We start from the raw sequence: 23,789 nt of genomic DNA on the forward strand, positions 1-23,789 counted from the left end.
ATTATTTTGTTATTTATAAAGCTTTATATCCCACCTCTTCTCCATCAAGGGAAGAGATACTTGGATTTATGTTGAGCAAGTAGCCCAGGATGAGAAGGAAGACAACCCTGGCATGCTCCCATAGCCGGCTGAAGAAGAAGAAGCGGAGGATGATCCATTCGATGATGAAGAAGAAGATGACACAAGCGACCTCGTAAGTGATGTGAATCAGCTCCAAGCAACGGTGGATGACTTCGACGCTACCACTAGTGCCATGCAGCATGAACGAAGGTCAATTCGTGAGCAATTCACCAACTGGTCCTTTGGCCGCACCCGAGGTGGCCACTTGCCACATTAGCCATGAGTTTTATGAAGATCTTAAGCTTTTGACCTAGTAAAAATCTTAAGTTGAGGATGTACTATGCTTATAAGAGCACTTGGTACACTTGTGTCGACTTTGTCCTAACACCACACTCAATTGTGTTCAGGATATATCATGTTCTTGTGTTAATCCAAATCATACCAGTAGGATGGATCAACATATGCAAGAACTAATACATCAGTAGGAACTGATTTCTTACCTCTTACCTTTCAGCTCCTTAGAATACTCAAGCTGATATTGTGTTAAGAAACCGTTCGTTCCTTAACCGATCAAGCACACAATCACATAGCACAAATGGAACAATTCTTTTATAACCTCCACAAGGTGGAGGCAATTTGGTAATTCCGCTCACAAAGCACTATAGCAACACGACTGCGCGCTGTGGTTATGGACACATTGCGCACGGTGGTTACACCTGCGAGATATGGTTTTGCGGGCCTTCCCACACACTGCGTGGTGTGGTTTCACGGGCCCTTCTTACACCCTATTCTGTGGTTACGCATAGGGCTATGGTTTTGATTGCTACAGGGTTTCACAACGTATGCATTCCTTAAACTAACTTACGATCACCAAGTTTTGCTTTGTCTCAGCGCATGAAGAAAGACATAATCATGACCTTCAAGCTGATCGACCTTTTCTTTATAAAAAATGGACACTTTCTTAAAGACAAAAAAACATTATGTCCAACCTCTAAAAGCGAAAGGGCAGTAAATTCACACAGCAAGAGCATCATACTTAAGATCTGCAACCAGAACATGTTGATAAACAAGCTAGAGACATACATTACAAACTTCAGTTCCAGCTTTCCACAAATTATCTTCTTGAATTTTTTGCTACGCTACAAGGAGAGTACAGGAGCTCTAAACAAAGGGATCGGCGAGCACTAGCTAGCTACTAACACAGTTGAAGGCATGAATGTTGTGAATATACTGCTTCCTGTGAAATTTCTGGACCAGACTGCAATAGGCTAGAGAAAAGAAAAAGCCGAGCGACCGAAGTTGCTCGGTCTCATACTACGAATTGCAGCGCTTGCTGCTTCTGTACCATGGCCTGGTGCTTCTGCCCAGCTATGTGAAACTCATATACTTTCTGACTGTTGAAAACACCATTGCACACAGTGCAGATTTTTACTTCGCCTCGGGCTGCTCCTGCCTCAAGCACTCGCCTCTTCTTCACCTCCAGTTCTTCCGGGGTTGCTGCGGAGGATTTCGGCTGTGCAGCTGGCACCGTGCAGTTGGCAACAGCAGCAGGTGCCACATTTGGTCCGATGACATTACTTGGGGGCTTTATTGGTTTTGGGGTGATGGAGTCTTGCAACCTCTCCAGATTTTTCTTGTGCTTCTTCCCCTGCTTGTGGATCATGACAACCTCTAGGGTGTCGCACTGAATCTTGCAGACTTCACAAGTTGATGGTTGCACAACCTTCGGCTTTTTCTTTATGTGTTTCCTCAAAACATTCTTTGGCAGAGGATGCCCAAAATGGGCATTCCAATGAACATGGTGCATGCCTAGGGCTGCAACTGGTTGTGTCATTCCATTGGAAGCTCTTGCGGCTACTGCCTACAGAGTGCCCAAAATGCCATGAATGTGAAAGAAAGTATATCAACTACTCCCTCCGATTACAAATATAGGTTATTTTAGATTTATGCAGAAGGATTAAAAAAATAGATCAAATGATTTTGTTACCCTTTATTTATTCTGTATTGGAAAAGATAACTCATTTATTTGTGAGAGTAGTAGTATTTATTAAAGGATATGAAGGGAACAAAAGAGAAAAAAGTATATAGAAGTTCGAGAATTATTTATATTTAGAAAATAGTTGAGTAGGCTAAAACGACCTACATTTACAATTAAATGGAGTAATTAGCGGATGCAATTAATGATAACCAATCTGAATAACATAATTGTACACATGATGTGATTGATTGTGTCCATTTACAAAATTTAATGCACATCGGCCAACCAATGATAAATACCCATAAATACAGAGTACCAATAAAGTTGTAAAATGATTGAAGATCACAAAGTGTCATGATTGAACAATTGAAACAAATGCATATTGGCAAAAATTAATAGCAACTACGGGGAATTAAAAATGGCAGAAGCCTTCTCCACAAAAAGCATGTATAAACAGTATTGTGCACACAGTCGTCATCCATATATCACAGAAAGAATGGAGAAGGTAAACAGAACGATCTATTGAACAATTAGTCTTCGGTAAATAAAAATCCTGCAACGCTTACACAAGGAGACAACCAGTATGCTAGGAACAGAATTTTTAATCGTTCCTTTGGCCAGGTCAACACTGAACGCACCAATTTATAGATTGGCATTTCCTTCTACTTTCTAGTTTCACAAGTATAGTATTTTTGCTCAGGTTCCCTTTCTCAAAACCTTAATTCTGCTGCAGTATTGTGTGCCAAACAAGGCAAACTTGACTAATAACTACCATTTCCGTAAGTTTTTTTTTTGGGGAAGGGGCCCCCTCCCGGAAGGGCGTGCTCCTCCCAAGGTTCCATTTACCGACCGGAGCTCGGTTACCGAGCTCCGGCGGTAACTGAAAATACGCGATAACCGCGGTTACCGGTCAAAAATTCAAAAAAATTCGGAGAAAATTCATTCGGCAAATTTTAAATTTTTGCGAAAAAATCATGTTTTTGCCCTCTCGGTAACCGAGCGGTTTGGGTCGGTTACCGAGCGATTTTCTCGCATTTTTGATTCGGTCGGTTACCGAGTGGTTTGGGTCGGTAACCGCTCGATTTTCTCGATTTATCGAGCGGTTTTATCGAATTTCAGCGCAGTTCAACAAAAGACCTAAAAAAGGGTTCAATCTTGTAAAATCAATAACTAATTCATCCGAGCTTCAAATCAAGTGAAACAAATTTTGTTGGCTTCCTTGTAACATGATCTACATGATAAAAGTATTTATACTCATAAAAAAGTTCAAAATTTTCTGTGAGAAATTTTATTTGTTAAACCAAGGTAAATGCATAGTTTACTCTTTGCTAATCCAAAAATCATGAAACTAATTTTGTTAGTCTTCTTACATGATCCTATATCTTATAAAAATATATGAACTCATGAATTAGTTATTGTAACATGCATGATTGTGTAAATGTGTTGCGACTAGATTAATTCATAACTGACCCATCGCACCTTAAAAATTAGTGAAACCACTTTCATTAGCTTATTTATATTATGATTTATGTAGAAACAATAATAGTAGACATGAAAAAATTAATTACAGTGATGTTTCTTAACATATTCACTTTATGCTTGTGAACTTTGTAAAAATCATAGAGAATTTAATAAAACTCTAAATAAAGTGAAATCAATTTTAAAGATTCTCTTAAAATATGTTTTATACAAGAAAAATATGTGTTTGCATGTTACAATTTTCCTTAACGTGAGTTAATAATTGAGCCGCGCGCTTCAATTTTTTTTCATTTTTTTCAAACTTTCTCCCTATAGAATATAATGCAAACGACATTATTTTTGAAAAAAAATTTCACAGAAGTTCTTAGAATTATGTCTAGTTGTTTTAAAGATTTTTTTGAATTTTTTTGAATTTTTTTTATTTTTTCGAATTTTTTGAATTCAAATTTCGGTTACCGAGCGGTTTTTGAAACCGGACCGGACCGGGAAGGTCGGTAACCGCGATTTTTGAGCGGTTACCGACGGTTTTTTAACCCTGGCTCCTCCCCTGGAGCTGTACCAACCGAGCATGGCTCGGTCCTCATTTACGTCACTTTGTATTAATTATATCTGAACTCTGACTTTGTACCAAAACAAGGACTGCACATGTTTGGTTCAAGACCACTCTTAGAGACTCGATGCTATCATCGGAAATTACCCTGAGCTGAATATCGACTATACTGAACGTTACAGGAACACAAGGTATAGCCTTTTGTGGGTACAAATGGTTAGAAATAGTAACTTGTATTTTCTAAGGTATTGGACAAGTATGTATACACATATACAAGTGACAATATGTAAAAGACCTCTTATAATATGAAGATATTACATAGAGCAATATAATTATAAGGATAATTATACGATAGCTAAAAAAAGTTTTACTATTCAAATTCGAGCTACTATTCATCAATAGGATAATGACAAGCAATATTTATCTTAAGCGCAAAACGGTGTAAGAATATAGAATTAACTTATCCTCTGGAATTACTATTTAGATACTATTCCGCGTGCAGTTCTTTATTCAAGAGGTACTATTTAGATACTATTTAGTACTGTTTGCACACCGTGTGAACAGTAAAGAGTTGATTAATTATTATTAAAACACTATTTCGAATAGTAACAATAATAATAAAATATTCAATATTGAAAGTGACCTCTTTTGATTCAGTGGTATTTAGTGATGCTAATCAGGATCTTTACAGGTTGGCGAGACCAACAAATTAGCTGGTTGCACAATAGTTGTAAAAATTCTACTCGGTACTCACCATTCTTATTGCTAGCTTATTTCAGAAGTAGCAAAACTTTCCTTGGATATCCCTAGTCATGTATATATGTGATAAGTTTATATCATCACCCTAGGCAGTTCCATCCGAAGGGAATACTTCTCTATGGACACAAAGTTCTCCTTTCCCTGTTATGGCTATACCAGATGCAAGGATTACCTGAGAACTACTGAAGAGGTTTCTCCTATAGGATACATAGCATAAAAACTCATCTCATATAGACAAACTAGAAGACTAAGGGATTTTCAAACACAACACTACTTCATTTCCATAAGCATAGCTTACAAATGGTTTTCCCTTTCGAGAACCCCAAAAACTTACTTACAAACGGAGGATTACCTTACAGAGGTAGTAGTACAACTTTCTTCTTCAATATAGCCTATTTTACAAGTGAACTATTACTAGGAATGAGAGAGTGCTATGGATGCTCTCGCTCTGCTCTGGAGGATGCTTGAAGGCTGGTGGTCGTGTCTGGTGCCTGAAGCTGCCTTTTATAGTCGCAAGAGGGGCTCTTTCCTCATTATTTAATTTTGCCTAGATAATAGCCAGCCCTGGAAAATATTTGCTTGCCGTCTGCCAAAACGTGAAAACCACGTGAACCCACGTGAAGGTGTCTTTCGTTTGTTTTCACGTGAACCCACGTGAAGATGTCTTTTGCTTGCTTCTGCCTGAGTGCCTTCACTTATTGGTGTCTTTGTCTTCATCTGAATGCCTCCGATTATTGGTGTCTTCAGGTATATCATCTTCTGTATTGTATGCATGGGTCTTCTAGGCCTCAATTATTGATATTACTTATCAATACATTCATACACATACTTTTTATTTTGGATTTTGCCCATGTCCGGCAATATCCATTATATCTTCATCCGAGAGTGGAATTTCAAATCTTTCATCATAAGCTTTCTTCATTTCTTCGAATTTATCATTCATCTTTTTTCTTAACTCTTTTAGAATTTCTTCTTTTATTTCTATCTTCCATTGTGGTGATATTGATTCAAATTTTTCTTCAAGTTTCCAATCTATATATGACCCATCCAAAGGATCTACATCTTTCAACAAACATTCTTTATATGTAGGTTTTTTTGAAGATCCTTCTTCTTTTATAATTTTACAAGGTGCTGCTGTTGTCAGTATTTTTATTCTTTGCTCTTTTAAATTTCTGAATATAATCCTTTGCAGCTGGTTCTATATAATAATTTACTCCCAAAATTTTTCGAGCTTGATTTAAAGCTTCATCAATATTTTCATATTTTTTCCATGACATTCCTCCTGACAATTTTGTTTCTATTTTTTGAGTCAATATTTCTTCAAATGATATATATATTCCCGGTACCTTGCCATCATATACAACATATATTGGCTTCTGTTCTATTACCTCGGGATTCTCTGATATAGGCAGTAATTCATTTATCATATGAAAATATTCAGCAAGACTGTTTAATATTGAAAGCATATATCCCTTCTCTTCTCGTTTATTATTATATTGATACCAGAAATTATCTAGTATGCATTCGTGGACTTCATCTAGGATTATATGATCCTTGGACTTAAATTTATATGAATTTGACGGAAATATTCTGAGCTTATTTTCAGCTCCAAAACTGAAAGATTCAAACCCGCTAAAATTCATGGATCTCTTCATACCTGCAAAATAGATGATCGAAAAAATAGGTCAGGCAACTTATTATCCTTTCCTTTTATATATTCAAAAATAACTTTATAGCCATTTTCAGTAATAATATCTTCAAACAAAACCCATCTTCTAGTAGAACTCTTCTTACTATTGATTTGATTATAATATCTACATACTACTTCACAGTCTGTTCTAACTGTAAATTCTCTGAATCCTAAATATAATTGGAAAGAATTTATTGCATATATTATTGCTAATATTTCTCTATCAGTATTATTTACAGTTTTTAGCTTGTAACTTCCTGAAGCATACCTGCATATTTTTTCTTCTGTTTTTGGTGAATATTTATTAGGTTTTTATTTTAATATAGCGCCCCATCCTTCTTTAGAGGCATCGGTTTTGATAATAAAATAATTATCATCTAAAGGTAATTCTAACGGTTTTAATTCCTTAACCTTTTCCTTTATCAATTTTACTAATTTTATATCTTCAGAGTTAAAATACTTTTGACCATTCTTTCTTAACTTCGCATATAGTGGCCCAGCAAGCTTAGCCAGATTATCTATATAGTTTCTTGCATAATTTACAATTCCTAAGAATTGTTGTAGAACCTTTCTTTTATTCATGAGGTCAGGGAATTGTAAGATTTTCTTTGCAATATACTCTTGTAGATATATTTTACCTTCTCCTATCTCATGTCCAAGGAAATTTATTTTTTCTTTACAAATTTCCATTTTATTTTTAGATAATATTAATCCGTTTTGTTCAACTTTTCTAAAAAATATTTCAAGATGAGAAATATGTTCCATATAAGTTTTTGAGAATATTAACAATTCATCTATATAGACTAATATAAACTCTTGATTTTCATTAAAATATTTTGCATTTTCCTCTGAAATAATGCAGGAGCATTTTTTAAGCCTAGAGGCATAACAAGCCATTCAAAATGTCCTTGAGGACATGTGAATGATGTCCATTCTATAGATTCTTCTGCCATCTTGACTTGCCAGAACCCGGCTTTTAAATCAAATTTTGAAAAGTATCTGCTACCTTGAATCCTATTAATCTATTCTTGTTTATTTGGAATATTATATGCATCATCCACATTATTATCATTTAGCCTTTTGTAATTTATTACCATCCGTGATTTTCCCCTTACTATTTCGGAATGATTTCTTACTATAAAAGCCGCTGATCTGTGTGGACTTCTACTTTCCCTTATTGCCCCTAATTTTAATAACTCCTCAACATGCATTTTAAACTCTTCTATGTCTTTCGGAGTGGATTCTATAAGGCATGTTTTGATTATATAATCTGGGTTTATTATGTTAATTTTACATACAATAGAGTTCTTATCCCAATATTTCATTGGTATTTCTCCAATTATTTGGATATCTTCCAATCTTTGTACAATCTTCTCTATATCCTTTTTAGATTTTATGTCTCTGTACTAGTTTGGTGCAAAAGATTGTAATCCTATGCATTCTACACAAAAATTTGTTATGTAATATTCTTCTAAGCTTGTATCATGCTCGTTTTCTTCTATATTACTACCTTCAAGATTTTCATTTTCAAGATCAAGATTGATAATTTTTTGGTGTTGCGTTCCACCACGCTTTCGTACTTCTGAGATATATGGGAGATTGTCTTGGTGTGGAATAAATGTGATGCCTTGTTCATGTATAATTGTGGTTTGTAAAGAATGTTGTAAAAACCTTAATCCAATTATCATATCATCGTTTATCATAGATAGGTCTCGTATTGTAATTTCATCTATTATGTATTTCGTGCCATTTATTAATACCTCAATATTGTATGCTAACTGGTTATGGATCTTCTTTATTCCTGACATATCAGTGGATGTCTCTGCTTTATTAGCATCTATCGTATGTACTATTTCGGGATATTTTACAAAGTATTTATCATGAATAATATTTTTTGTGCATCCCGTGTCTACTAATGCCAATATTTTATAGGTAATATTTGATCTTAGTTTTATCTTTACTGGAATTCTTATTCCTAATATTTCTTTAAATGGTAACTTAACTATATACTTATTTCCAAAGCTTGTTATAGCATCTTTTAACTGGATTATCTTGTCTCCTCTACTATCTTTTAACGCTATAGTTTGCTCTTGGCATTCAGTATTTTCTATGAATTTATCTTCTTTCAAATATGTATTTTCTATTTTGGCTTTAAGATCTTCTAGTTCTACTTCTAATTTATTGGATCAGAAATACAAGACCTATCTATGATAAACGACGATATGATAATTGGATTAAGGTTTTTACAACATTCTTTACAAACCACAATTATACATGAACAAGGCATCACATTTATTCCACACCAAGACAATCTCCCATATATCTCAGAAGTACGAAAGCGTGGTGGAACGCAACACCAAAAAATTATCAATCTTGATCTTGAAAATGAAAATCTTGAAGGTAGTAATATAGAAGAAAACGAGCCTGATACAAGCTTAGAAGAATATTACATAACAAATTTTTGTGTAGAATGCATAGGATTACAATCTTTTGCACCAAACTAGTACAGAGACATAAAATCTAAAAAGGATATAGAGAAGATTGTACAAAGATTGGAAGATATCCAAATAATTGGAGAAATACCAATGAAATATTGGGATAAGAACTCTATTGTATGTAAAATTAACATAATAAACCCAGATTATATAATCAAAACATGCCCTATAGAAGCCACTCTGAAAGACATAGAAGAGTTTAAAATGCATGTTGAGGAGTTATTAAAATTAGGGGCAATAAGGAAAAGTAGAAGTCCACACAGATCAGTCTGAAACAAGCCTCAGCCCCGTTGAGGACCCAAGACTCGCCCACAAGTCCATAATGCGGGAAGGCGCAGGCGAGGCGGCAGAGCGTGGGAGGAGCAGAGGGAGGCGAAACCAAGGCAGCGACAGTGAAGCGTGAGAGGGGCGAAGGGAGGCGGAGCTGAGGGGACCACGGCGATGGAGTGCGGGAGGGGTGAAGGGAGGCGGAGCCGAGGCGGCCCCGGCAATGGAGCAGGGGATAGCGATGGAGCAGAGGTGGCACATGGTGCGCGGGAGGACAACAGAGTAGAGGCGGCGGGACAGAATCGTGCTCGGGGCCTGTGGGCACCCGTGGGTGCCCAATCAACCCTGGCCTTGGACCCAGCTCGGGTCAAGGCCCTGACCAGAAGGCCCCGTGGGGTGATTTCAACACCCGCCCCCGCCCCCGCCCCCGCTGGGTTTGAAAATCACGGGGCCGAACCTAACCCGCTGCCAGCCTTACTGACGAAGATGAGTCCATATCTGAAAGGCAGTAGAGAAACCAACATTCTCAGAAGAAAACCTAGGCTCCACACTAGTAACCAGAATAGATGTTGCACGAGCATGATCAACAGACAACTGATCATGATACAGCTCCAAAGCTTCCTGATAGGCGGAGACATCCTTCTCATAGGCAGTGGTGGTGATGTTAATAATTGCTTTGTCTCCTTTGTCAATAGAAGGTTGCACGGGCTCTGTCAAAAGCTTTGGGGAAGGTGGACAAGGACCATCACTAGAGAGAACACTCCAAAGATGAAGCCCGCACATGTGAGCATATGTTGTGTGAAGTCCCGATAGTTGGCATCATTAAAGATTACCGAGCACCGAGGAACTGAAACAGTGCTCGATGACATCCTGAGTAAGTCGATGGCAAGAGCGCAAAAGAAGTAGCGGTCGACAGCGAGAGGGTAAGTGAGTAGCGGCAAGTGACGGCGAGAGTGCAAAGGAGAAGCAATAGTCAATGGTGGGAGTGCAAAAGAGTTGCATGCTGCTATAATTTTTTTTTTGACGGTCAGTCTTTACACGTCAATTGTTTCAGTGCCTCGTGAGGCAGATGCGGGTAGGCCAGACTAGAGGCACAAGTCAAAGGGCCCGAGGCAGATGGACTTGTTGGTGGGGCAACGTGGGGCCACACGGTGTGATGGCAGCCAGGGGTGCATGTTGGCACGAGAGCCAGGCGAAGCGGAGCCAAGCGGGATGACGTGGCCGAGCGGGTGGTAGGGAGGGGTGGATGACACGCCGGGCTAGTAGTCGCTAGCTTAGGAGGGGCGAATGACGTGCTGGCAGGTCTGAGCTGGCAAGAAGATGGCAGGACGGCACTGGAGCGGAGCACCACGCCGGTCTGGGAGGCTGATATGGCAAGCTCTACCAAGAGAGCCAGATCCAAACTGACGAGAAGATCAGCCGAGAAAGCCGAAGTAGGGGAGAACGTAGGCGGGAAGAGGTAGGTGGATTTAGATCTAGGTTTGGCAAGTTGTTGCATCCTGAAAGAAACCTAGCTCTAATACTATCTTAGGAATAGAAACTTGTATTTCCTGAAGACTCTAGGTCAGTATATGTACACATGTACAGATAACAATATGCAAATAATTGCTTCTGAGGATATTGCACAAAGCAATATATATCTAACACAAACAAGACAAAATTCAGCACTTCGTGCTACATTATAAGTTGCAACAAGAAGTAAATATCTTTGTAGGTGCCCATTGCATTTCATTTATTTCATCAATATTTTAGTAACAGTATCTCTATGGCTTTGACTCAGCAACCTAAGAGGATATGTTTATGGGAAATCCATCTTAGACCTGTTATGTGTGTGAACAATAAACATGTGAACAGTAGCCTCGTGTGTAGTTTGTAAATACACACGTATACAGAGAAAAAGAAGATTACCAAGACAAGCAGTGTAGCACCACGAGCATTACAGTGGTACAGAACAGCAAGCCAAACCATATCAGCTGGGCAGATACCAGGTGAACTTGAAGTGGAATTGCTAAGCCAAGACCAGAGACAGGTCCTACTTCCAAACAAAGAAGACATAATACAGCGTAGTAGAAGCAATGAGCAATGTCACTACTCAAGTGACTGAAAGACAAGCAAATCGAGTAGAAAGAAACGGGAGATCACATTATCGTAAAACCAGATTGCCGTTGATATTATCAATCTTGTCACACGGGTGGCTCACAATAATAGTATTAAAATATGGCAAAAAAGGTATTTAAATAAGTAAGCTGCAAAGCAGTTTTTTTATCAACAATGCGTGTCTACAGAAAAGTCACTGTTTTTATCACCTGAAATGCACTCACTCATAGAACACAGATGGAAGGATAAAATGTGATTATTCATCAATGATGAATGGTCATCATAAAATAGAGACAGACATACACATTATCAGGCAAATGTACCCGAATTCACTCCATTCAATTCAAATCAATATTTGAAGTTGAGGTTATAATTCTTGAAGACATAGCAATCGCATCTTGTCACCATATTTCCAGACCAACCAAAAAAAGAGGCTCCAAACATAGTGGAATTTTACTTAATGCAGCGTACATGATTCTGTACACGCACGTGCCTATAAGAATTGTAACGATATCGAACCACAAATGCCCAAAAAAGGTTTGACCTGGTATCATCTTCTATAGGGCAACATAATTTCACATCCTCCAAGAAATTTGAGCTTAAAATTTCGAATTCTACTTAAATAAGCAAAATATGATCTAGCCAACATACGAGACACATGAAGGTAACAAACAATGTATTATTGAAATTATGTCTACAAAATGAGTTCTTGCAAGTGTAGGCTGAAGGAACTGACCTAACAATGGAAATGGTGAAAGGAATGGATATCGGTTGACCAGATAAATGGAGGTAAAAATGTGGTTATGTGCATAAAACATGTGGTTCAACACCACTAGAAAAGTGGGGTTTTCTGCAGCTGTGACAACAAAACATGTGATTTTCTGTAATTTACTATAAAAAATTATGTGGATCAACAGTCAATGGCCATATTTGATGTACGATAGGAATATTGAAGGCACAGATTTACCATCTCCAATGTTTTCTCAGATCGCTTCCTTTGATTGTAATGGTAACTGGTAAAACAGCTCTCTTTATTGATATTATAAAGACTGGGTAGGTATCACAACCATGGCCAGCTGCCGGGAGTTATTCTATCATGCTGCCAGTTAAGCCTCTGAGGTCTGATTAGAGAAGAGAGGGAGACAACAGAGAACTTCTTCCTTACCAATTTATGTTTCACAACAATGGGCAAAGAATGCAATCTAAATATAATCGCAGCCGCAATCAAATGGCTTAAGAGGTACGCAGTGCAATTAAAGGGAAATTTGAGAATTCTTTTTTTTTTTGCATGGAAAAAGGGATATATTAATCAAGGCCAGAAGATATAGATTATCTCCTAAAAACCCAAGATAATGGATGGCGCTATACATAGCGTGTGGGAATGCTTCCAGTATAGGCCTTAGACACTGAATAAAGTGACCATGCTCTGCCTCTTTATATTGATAGGTGTAGGATCTATGAGGTCCTTTTGTTGCGACAACAGTTATTTCCTGAGATAGTTCATCTCAAGCTTGATGCATCCAAGAGAAAAACAGCATTTTTAAAAAGCAATTATCTAGTGCGGTGGTCTAGTTCCTTTATAATGTGACGTTGTAGCATGCTATTTGGTGTGGGGTAAGCTATCTCGTAATTTAAAGCTTTACTACCAGCATACTTTTAGCCAAGGTTGGGGAGAAGGATCACTGCATTTTTTTTGTCAGAATAATAAAAATCACAAATGTGACCTCATCATGAGTTCCTTTTCTTAAACTGTGAAAGTGGTAAAAATTCTCATCATGTCATTTGGTCATCAAAACAAGGGTATGATTAGAACCTATCGTGGCCATTTATGATTTAACAAGTCTAACCAAGTGATGCCCCCTTCTTGCTCAAGATGCAAAGAAATAATTTCCGTACCACTAATTTTTTCTAGCTAGCCTAAAAGAGATGTGATTTTGCAGCGCAATAATTCCTAAATCAAGAACTAATGAAGCCATAAAATATATTGTCCAGGAATATGAATCAGGAAAACGGCATTAATCCTTTAAATAACTGAGTACACACTCAAATTATCCAGAAGTACCTCACGCAATTGTGTTCAACTATGCCCCATCACCAAACAAATCGAAGCACAACTAATCATCGGGCGAGCAAATCATCAACAAGCCTCCTATACCTACATAGTCCTTCGATTCTTAGCAAAGACCTCTCCAAACTGAAAACAAACCTCACAATTTCACACCCGAAGTGCTTGCCCGCCTCTCTTCCCGTATCTACCAGAGCGGCTGCGGCGCCGGTGCATGACGCCCCACCTGCGCTGAAGTAGTACCCCGCCAGGCCCCCCCCCCCCCGCCCGCTCCAGCTGCACCTGCCAAGGGAGCGTAATACTGGTACGTCGCGTAGGGTTTGTACTGGGAGGTAGCGAATGGTCTGCATCGAGAGGATCCTCAGCACCTGTGAAGGTGGGTGGTTGAGTCCTAAAAAAATCCGAGAAGTCATCTCAGCGTCCGGCTCCACCTCCTCTTTGAGGGGCCATGTTACGCACGAGAGCTTCGAGGAGTGCCGTCTGAGCTTGACGGTTTTGTTCAATTTGCATAAGCACATCCGCCATGCTCAGCGGTGGAGGCGGCGGAGGGTTATTCTCGTTAGAACCCTCGGGAAGGTCTCTGAGACTATGGCGGGAAGCACATCCTGTTGCAACGACAAGACGCAGAGGGAAAAGTCAAACTCCGACACAACCTAAAAGCATTTGCCAGATATCGTTCGCTTGGACCCTTAATACCTTATATATGGAATCATGTATGCATATGACCAATAGTGAACGATGAATGCATGCTCGACTCCTATTTACCGTTTCTTTCTCGAGCGCGTCTCTCCACAACAAACATCAAGATCACATGCATTTATATAACCAATCATCACCCTTCGCCTCACACTGGTTGAGCCTCCGATATTTACCAACACCAAGATGCGTTCCTTGCTCTTTTCATAGATGCAACATAAATCATAAATGCACCATAATGCGAAAACAAACAACTCAAGCGTCACTCGTGCCCACGGTTTACACTTAGGGATATAATATAGCAGGTTCATACATATTTGCAGGAAGAGGCACAAATAAACTTTAGTGAATTGCTTAGTGAGGTTGACATGCATAATAAACAATGTCTTAAATATTTTTAGGCTACTTCATTAAACTAGGCTCTGATACCACACTGTGAGTAATCGTCTAAACAGTATTCTAATTAATCATCAGGAGCATCATCATTCATAAATACCACCTTAATGATTAACCAGAATGCCATCCCGGTAGTCCCAGCACGTGTTCTGTGCCCAAGATCGAAACACATGCCTTTCCAACATGTACATCACAACATAGTTTAAGAAAGAGCGAGCAATTAAAGTTATATTACAAGTTCTTAAGCATGCAACTATTTACAACAGTTACACAAAGAGAAACTACGGAGCGGAAGATTAAAACCTTAACAACAACAAAAGGAAAGTGGAGTCATATTCCCTTAGGTGAAAGTGCATCTAGGCCCCTTGTGGGTTTTGGCTAATTGATGACAAACAATTCAGGGACTAATGAGTTTATCGAGTTTATGAATAGGTTTTAGTTCCATTGAAAAAGGTTAAAAGAAGTCGATGTCCCTCAAAAAGAAAGGAGAAGCAGCATGAAGAAACTCATAGAGTTTAATTCATTTTAATTTTGAATTTGAGTTTAGGAATGTCGTACTATAAACAGGGATGCTAATTGTAGTCTTGGTAGTATCTCAGTACTCAAAGTATTTTGTGAAAACCAATTTTGAACGACACCATTACTCACGAACACCAGGAAAAAGGGCAGAGTTGTCTGAGCCCGGAGTCTTCGGGTTGGTCTGGAAACTCTGGATTCTGTTAGGTGCCCCGGAGTCTACGAGTGAGACTCCGAGAAGAGCTCACACTGACTTCTATGAGAGCACTTAGGCTTGGTATGATGAAACCCAAACAGCTGCTGAGGGTCCCTCTCATGCTCAAGATGATGAGGAAACCGACGACGAGGACGAGATAGAAGAAGCTGAAGCAAGCTCTTCGGACAATGGCAATGAAGACGGATCCGACGATGGTGGCGATGACGAATTTGAAGAGGACAACGACTAAATCTTTCTTCTGCTTCTCTTTCTTTTTGGTGCTTGATGCCAAAGGGGGAGAGAAATCCTTGTGTCCTGTCTATCTTCATTCTTAAATCCTTCATCGTTTCTGTTGGATATTTGAGACATTTGTAATAATTGTATTGAACTATGTGTGGTGTGCCTGTAGTTGAACCTTTTAAATTTGTAAGACTATATTTGTTCTAGTGTGATGTCATGAGTTGGTTGATGTAATGTTTGTTTATCTCTTTCTTAGATTCTATGAAATTTCCTGTCATATGCATCACGAATATACATGTTCACTCACTTTTGCACCCTCACGAATTCTAAGATATAGGGGGAGCTCTCGCAAAATTTCTTTAAATATGTGCATTTGATCTCACTTTCTTATTTCAAGACAATGCACACATTTAGGGGGGAGCTCACCATATACCTTAAAATTCAAAATCTTTGAATTCTATTATCCTTTATAAACCTAGGAGTTGTTCCCGGGCATACTAAAAAAAAGGGTTATTATACACCCCAACCCCATCCCTTGGAAAAAAAGCTTTAATCGGGTTGTCATCAATCACAAAAAAAGGGGGGATTGAAAGTGCATCTAGGTCCCTTGTGGGTTTTGGCTAATTGATACAAATAATTAAGGGACCAATGAATTTATCGAGTTTATGAACAAGTTTTAGTCCCATTGAAAAAGGTTAAAAGAAGTCGATGTCCCTCAAAAAGAAAGGAGAAGTGGCATGAAGAAACTCATAGAGTTCAATTCATTTTAATTTTGAATTTGAGTTTAGGAATGTCGTACTATAAAGAGTGATGCTTTTTGTAGTCTTGGTAATGTCTCAGTGCCCAAAGTATTTTGTGAAAACCAATTCTGAGAGACACCATCACTCACAAACACCGGGAAAAAGGGCAGAGTTGTCTGAGCCCGGAGTCTCCAGGTTGGTCCGGAAACTCCAGATTCTGTTAGGTGCCCCGGAGTCCTCGAGTGAGACTCCGAGAAGAGCTCTCGGTTTGGCTTTAATTCTGAGCCTAGAGTCTCCGGGTTAGCTCGGATACTCCGGACTGTGCAAGTGTTTCGGAGTCTCCGAGGGAGACTCCGAGAGAGAGTCTCGGTTTCGCTTTAAAGTCTGAGCCCGGAGTCTCTATGTTAGTCCGGATACTCCGGATGCTGTTAGTGTCCCGAAGTCTCCGAGCGAGACTCTGAGAAAGACTCTCGGTTAGTGAAGGGTGTTTTAGCTTAAGTCTCCGAGTTGGTTCGGAGTCTTTGGGTCCTGATGCTTCCGGACTTTCTGGGCATCCTCCGAACTAGTGTTCTAGCCGGTTTTTTCTCAAAGTGTTACCCGAAGTCTCCGGGTGAACCCAGATACTCCATGTTAGTGTAACAGCTAGTTCTAACAAGTTAGGTGTGTGAGTTTCTGTGCTACCCGGAGACTCCGAGTGAACCCGGATACTCCGAGTCTGTCTGAATAGCACAATAATGGCTTGTTTTTGGGGGAAGGGTATAAATACCTCTTCACCCACTTTCATTTATTGCTGCTGACCACCAATGAACAAACACTCTCTAGAGCATTCAATAGCCCTCCCAAACCCTTCAGTGCTTGATCTTTGCTAAGATTTGTGAGTTAGGTTTCGGGAGTGATATTTGGAGCAAGAAAGCAACAAGAAAATCTTTGAGCATTTTGAGTTCTTGCCAAGCTGCGATTTGCGTTCTTTTATCTTGAAGCTTTGTGCTTCTAGACAGCAAGAGGTCACCCGTAGAGCACCCAATCATTGTGGAGTGCCACAGGAAGTTTGTATTACCCACGAATTGAGTAAGAAACCTAGCTCGATCTTTGTGATCACATGGGTGAAAATAGGGTTGAAAAAGACCTGGCTCTTTGTGAGCTCCTCAACGGAGATGTAGGCACCTCTTTGTGAGGTGGCCGAACTTCGGGAATAAATCTTGTCTCCATTTAATTTCTTGCAATTTACTCGTTCAAATTGTTATTTGAGGATTTGCCTTAATATTGTTACTTGCGACTATTTGAGTGTAGGATTATTGTTGAAAGGAACTTGCCCATCTTATAGAGACTGTGGTAACTTGTAGACTTCATTGGATTTACTTAAACTTACTTTGATTTTGAGTTCCTTTATAGTCCGGATAATCCGGGTGAACTCGGATACTCCAAAACCTAGAGTATCCGGATTGAGCCGAAGTCTCCGGACATTGTTTGATCTGCATTAGAGTTTTAAATTTTAGAAACCACTATTCACCCCCCTCTAGTCGGTATCAAGGACTTTCAATTGGTATCAGAACCTAACCTGCTACAAGGCTTAACCGCTTGGAGGAATTAAAGATGTCGGCATTCGGAGAGAAAAGCACGAGAAGTCCGAAAGGTGAAACCTCGGGTGGTGGTTCGAGAAGACAAAAGGATTCGGGAGATGCTTCAACAGCCGGTGGCTCCAAAAATATAAAGGGAGTTGAAATTAATTTTGAATATAGCAAATTAAATTCCCCTTCTAACAACATCTCCGTGCCTTTCGGGCGTGTACCATTTTTTTATGGTACTCACTACGCCGCTTGGAGGCACAAGATGAAGATGCATTTAATATCGCTCCATCCAAGCATTTGAAAAATTGTGTGTGTAGGTCTTGATTTTCGGGCCGAAGATATGGAGCTTAGACCCGAACAAGAACAACCATACATAGAAATGCCCAAGCAACAAGTGCTCTACTTAGTGCCTTAAGCCCCGAAGAGTTTAACAAGGTGGATGGGCTTGAGGAGGCCAAATCAATTTGAGATACACTTCAAGTGTTTCACGAAGGTACAACTAGTATGAGAGAATCCAAGATAGAATTACTTGAAGGTAAATTGGAAAGGTTTGTCATGGAGGATGATGAGACTCCACAAGCCATGTATGATTGGATGATGGTGCTTGTCAACAAGATTAGATGACTTGGTAGTGAAGAACTTGATGATCACAAGGTTCTGAGGAGGTTGCTTATAGCCTTCGCACCAAGAAAACCAACTTTGGTCGCCCTCATCCGGGAAAGGAGAGATTACAAAAGGCTCACCCCAAGTGATGTTTTTGGGAGAATACTTGCTCATGAGCTAATGGAAGAGGAAGCAAATAAAGTGAAGAACTTATCCAAGCAAAGCTCCACTTCCAAGAACAAAGAAATAGCTTTCAAGGCAAGCAAGAGCAAACAAGTTAAAGAATCTTGTTCAAGTGAAGATGAAAACTCCGATGATGAAGAAATAGCTTTCTTTGTGAGAAAATTCAAAAATTCATGAGAAAAGGTGGATATAGCAAGTATAAAAGAGATATGCCCAGAAGAAGAATTTCTAAGAGAGCGTGCTATGAGTGTGGTAAAGTTGACCATTTCATAACCGATTGTCCTAACAAGAAGAAGGGCAAAGACAACGATGAAAAGAAGAGCAAGCCATTCAAGAAAGACAAGAACAAGGCATACAAGAAGAAGTATTCCGTTCACGCTCATATTGGCGAGGAGTGGGATTCAAACTCCAACTTTGATGATGAAGGAGTCGCCACCATCGCCATTCGCGCCCCTACACCAACAAAATCTCTATTTGGCAAAATGAGCGACGACGACACCCCCACATGCTTCATGGCGAAAGGGCGAAAGGTAAAATCACATTCCAAGCTTTTAGATAGTGATAGTGATAGTGATAGTTGTAATGAAAGCATGTTTAAAAGTCTTAGTAAAAATGCCATGTCTAAAATGGAAGAACTTATGGAAATAATAGAGGGTCAAGAGTAGATCCTCGAGAAGCAAGAAGACTTGCTCATCCTTGAAAAGAAGAGAAACCTTGAACTCGAGGAACTTCTTGCTTAAGAGAAGGAGAAGGTTGAGATATTGACCAAAGAGCTAAATTTGGCCAATAGCTCAATTGCTAGTTTTGAGAATAATTATTCTATACTTCAAGAAAAAATTTCAAGTTTAGATGAGAGTCATAAAACTCCTGAAGCACAAATTAATATCCTCAAAAATAGCTCATCCCACTCTAATGATGCAACCTTGCTCTCTAGTGTTTCCACAAGCAGTGGTTGTTCTCGGTGCTATAACATTGATATAAATGCTTGTGCTACTAATATTGAATCCTGCAAGCTTTACAAAAAGAGAATGAGAGGCTAAATGCCTTGGTCAAGTATGGGTGTATTAAAACTTATAAATCAAAGGATGCACTATACAAGACCATTGAGACCAAAGATAACAAGCTAAAGAGAGGCCTCGGATTTGACACGTATACAAGCAAGACAAATGAGCGTGTTCTGATCAAGGGCGAGGAGTACCTAAAATTCATCAAAGGAGGCAAGCAAGCCGATCACACCTCTCAAGTGAAGCAACAAAAGGCTCATGTGCCTCAATCCTCTTTTTATGCTTCTTATATGCTCAAGAGGAACCACCATGGTAAAGTGGTTGCTCTATATATTAGTGCCTGTACAAAGGATAGAATTGTGAAAAAGAGTGTGTGGGTACCAAAAATACTTGTGACTAATATGAAAGGACCCAAATAAATTTGGGTACCTAAAGCAAAGGCTTAAAACTTGTTTTGTAGGTATACTCCTCCGTTTGATCAAGTTGGGTGATTGATAGTGGATGCACAAATCATATGACCGGAGAGGAGTATATTCTCATCGTTTGAAGAAAATGGAGGACCACATGAAAACATCATTTTTAATGATGATGGAAAAGGAGAGGTAATAGGTCTAGGTAAAATTGCTATCTCCAATTATCATTCTATCTCTAATATTTTGTTAGCTAAATCTCTTAGTTACAATTTATTGTCTGTGTCACAATTGTGTGATATGGGTTACAACTGTCTTTTTACTAATGAGGGTGTGACCGTCTCTAGAAGGGAGGACACCTCAATAGCTTTCACGGGTAAGTTGAAGGGTAAACTTTATCTTGTTGATTTTTCAACGGATGAAGTGAGGCCTAAAACTTGCTTGATTGCTAAGTTTAGCATGTGTTGGCTATGGTATCGCCGACTAGCCCATGTTGGCATGTGGAATTTGTCTAAACTCCTAAAGGGGGAGCACATCCTATGACTAACAAATGTTTGTTTTGAGAAAGGTAGGATTTGCAGTGCTTGTCAAGCGGGAAAACAAATTGGAGCTCCTCACCTCGCTAAAAATGTGATGATGACAACAAGGCCATTGGAACTCCTTCATATGGATATATTTGGACCAATCGCCTACATAAGCATTGGCGGTAACAAATATGGCTTAGTAATTGTTGATGATTATTATCGTTTCACTTGGGTATTCTTCTTGCATGATAAAAGTGAAACATAAGCCATATTCAAGAAATTTGTGAGGAGAGCTCAAAATGAATTCGATGTGAAGATCAAGAAAGTGAGAAGTGACAATGGAAGAGAATTCAAGAATAGTCAAATTGAAGAATTTCTTGATGAAGAATGAATAAAGTATGAATTCTCGGCACCCTACTCCTGTCAACAAAACGGGGTTGTCGAGAGGAAGAATATGACTCTCATATAGTCGGCAAGAACCATGCTTGATGAATATAAGATATCGGATCAATTTTGGACGGACGCCGTTACCACCGCTTGCCATGCAATCAACCGATTGTATGTCCACAAGATCTTGAAGAAGAAGACCGCCTACGAATTCCTAAACGGTAACAAACCAAACGTATCCTACTTTCGAGTTTTTGGTAGCAAATGGTTTATTCTTAATAAGAAAGCAAAAAGCTCTAAATTTGCCCCTAAAGTAGATGAAGTTTTAAGCTTGGTTATGGATCAAATGCGTACGCCTATCGTGTTTTCAATAAAACCTCTGGTTGCGTTGAAATTTCATGTGACGTGACATTTGATGAATCTAACGGTTCTGAAGTGGAGCAAGTTGATTCTAATATTTTAGGTGATGAAGAAAATCTAAGTGAAGCAATTAAGAAGATGGCAATTGGAGAAATGAAGCCTCAAGAATCACAAGAGCAACATATAGCCAACAATGACCCAAGTCAACCGTCTTCATCAATTCAAGTAGAGCTGTCGACATCAACCCCAATGCAAGATAAAAATCAAGAACAAGGTCAAGATCAAGCTCATGATGATTTCAACAAGTTTCTTTATGATGAAGGAGAAGACATTCAACCCCAATCTTAAGTGCCACACCCAAGAATTTATCAAAGTATCTAAAGAGATCACCCCGTGCATAACATACTTAGTGATATACAGGGGAGTAACCACTCGTTCTAGAATTGTAATTTTTTGTGAATGTTACTCGTTTGTTTCCTCTTTGGAAGCATTGAAGGTGGAAGACGCACTTGGAGATCCGGATTGGGTGATGGCTATGCAAGAAGAATTGAATAATTTTAAGAGGAATGAAGTTTGGACATTGGTGAAAAGACCAAACCAAAATGTAATTGGCACCAAATGGGTCTTCTGCAACAAACAAGATGAGAATGGGATCGTCACTAGAAACAAGGCAAGGTTGGTTGCTCAAGGCTTCACGCAAATAGAAGGTTTGGATTTTGGTGAGACTTATGCTCCCGTAGCTAGGCTTGAATCAATTCATATATTACTTGAATATGCTACTCACCATGATTTCAAGCTATATCAAATGAACGTGAAGAGCGCTTTCCTAAATGGGCCAATATCTGAATTGGTGTACGTGGAGTAACCTCCCAGATTTGAATATCCCAAATGTCCTCATCACATGTATAAACTCCATAAGGCACTCTATGGGCTTAAGCAAGCACCAAGAACATGGTATGAATGCCTTAGGGATTTTCTTATCAAGAAAGGCTTTGAAATAGGCAAAGTCGATTCTACCATTTTCACTAAAAATGTCGATAACGATTTATTTGTTTGCCAAATATATGTCGATGACATTATATTTGGTTCTACTAACAAAATATTTTATGAAGAGTTTAGTAGGATTATGACCAAGAGGTTCGAGATGTCAACGATGGGTGAACTAAAGTTCTTCCTAGGATTTCAAATCAAACAACTCAAGGAAGGAACTTTTATTTGTCAAACCAAGTATATTAAGGACATGCTTAAGAAGTTTGACATGGAGAATACCAACCCCATCAAGACTCCAATGCAATCAAATGGGCATCTCGACCTAAATGAAGAAGGCAAGGCCGTGGATCAAAAGGTATATTGTTCCATGATTGGTTCTTTACTTTACCTTTGTGTATATAGGCCCGATATAATGCTTAGTGTGTGCATGTACGCAAGATTTCAAACTGCTCCAAAAGAGTGTCATTTAATGGCTGTTAAGAGAATTCTTAGATATTTAGTTCATACTCCATACCTTGGCTTAAGGTATCCTAAAGGTTCATCCTTCGAACTTATCGTCTATTCGGACTCCGATTATGCCAGTTGTAAAGTGGATAGGAAGAGTACATCCGAGACTTGCCAATTTTTGGGTCGGTCCTTGGTGCCTTGGTCATAAAAGAAACAAAATTCCGTAGCCCTATCCACCGCCGAAGCCGAGTATGTTGCTACGGGCGCTTGTTGTGCTCAACTACTTTGGATGAGTCAAACCTTGAAAGCTTACAGCTATAATATGACCAAAGTCCCACTAGATGAGCGAAGGTTTTGCGAGTTGAGATGTGAGCTTAATATCCTAGATTCTCGCAACGAGACTTGATATATTGCATACAATTGATTGTTGTAGATTTGTAGTTTTAGTAGATAGTGGTTTGCAAAAACTCTTGTGTGCAATATTTGAAAATTTTGACTCTTCGATCTTTGGATCATAATTTGCTACTTGTGATCATAGTTATGTAATTTTGTTTGTTGGCTGATCACAAGTGGTAAATATATGTCTCATTTGTCCAACAATCTTTTTCCCGTCGAATCTCAGCTCCTAATTCAATCTGCAAATTCTTCAGATCCCGGAATGTCCGGACTATGCTGTTGTATCCGGAATCTGACACTGTTCTATGAGCTTCTGGTTCTGTTGAGTTGACAGAACCCGGAGTCTTCAGGTCCACCCGGAGTATCCGAATTCTGTCACTCAACCTGGAGGGTCTTGGTCACCCTCTGGGAAAGGGTCTTGGTTCAGACTCTAGACTCCACCTAGAGTCTCCGGGTCAGGCCGGAGTCTCCGGGTTACCCAGTTTATACAGAGACCCTGACTATTTTTCTTCTTTCTTCTATCCTTTCACTCCTTCTTCCTTCTCTTCACCGTGAGAGGAGAGCTCCGGCGATCTCAAGTCTTGTCCAAGGATTTTTGGCAAACTTTTTGGAATCTTCATCGTCTCTAGGTTGGAATCTCCGACCCTTCCTCTGGATTGACTGTTCGTGCTCCATCTAGCCCTAAAAGGTACT

At 39.2% G+C, this 23,789-nt stretch overlaps 1 protein-coding gene across 1 annotated transcript in view; it reads right to left on the reverse strand.

Annotated features, from left to right (window-relative positions):
• Positions 1-1,369: 1,369 nt before the first annotated feature.
• Positions 1,370-23,789, reverse strand: part of LOC133907200 (uncharacterized) — a 40,557-nt gene continuing 18,137 nt past the window's right edge. Inside the window, exon 3 of the mRNA XM_062349216.1 lies at positions 1,370-1,921. Coding sequence (XP_062205200.1) covers positions 1,370-1,921 — 552 coding nt within the window. The remainder of the gene's footprint in view (positions 1,922-23,789) is intronic.

Source organism: Phragmites australis, chromosome 24, assembly GCF_958298935.1.
Source record: "Phragmites australis chromosome 24, lpPhrAust1.1, whole genome shotgun sequence".
In the NCBI taxonomy this organism is placed as follows: domain Eukaryota; kingdom Viridiplantae; phylum Streptophyta; class Magnoliopsida; order Poales; family Poaceae; genus Phragmites; species Phragmites australis.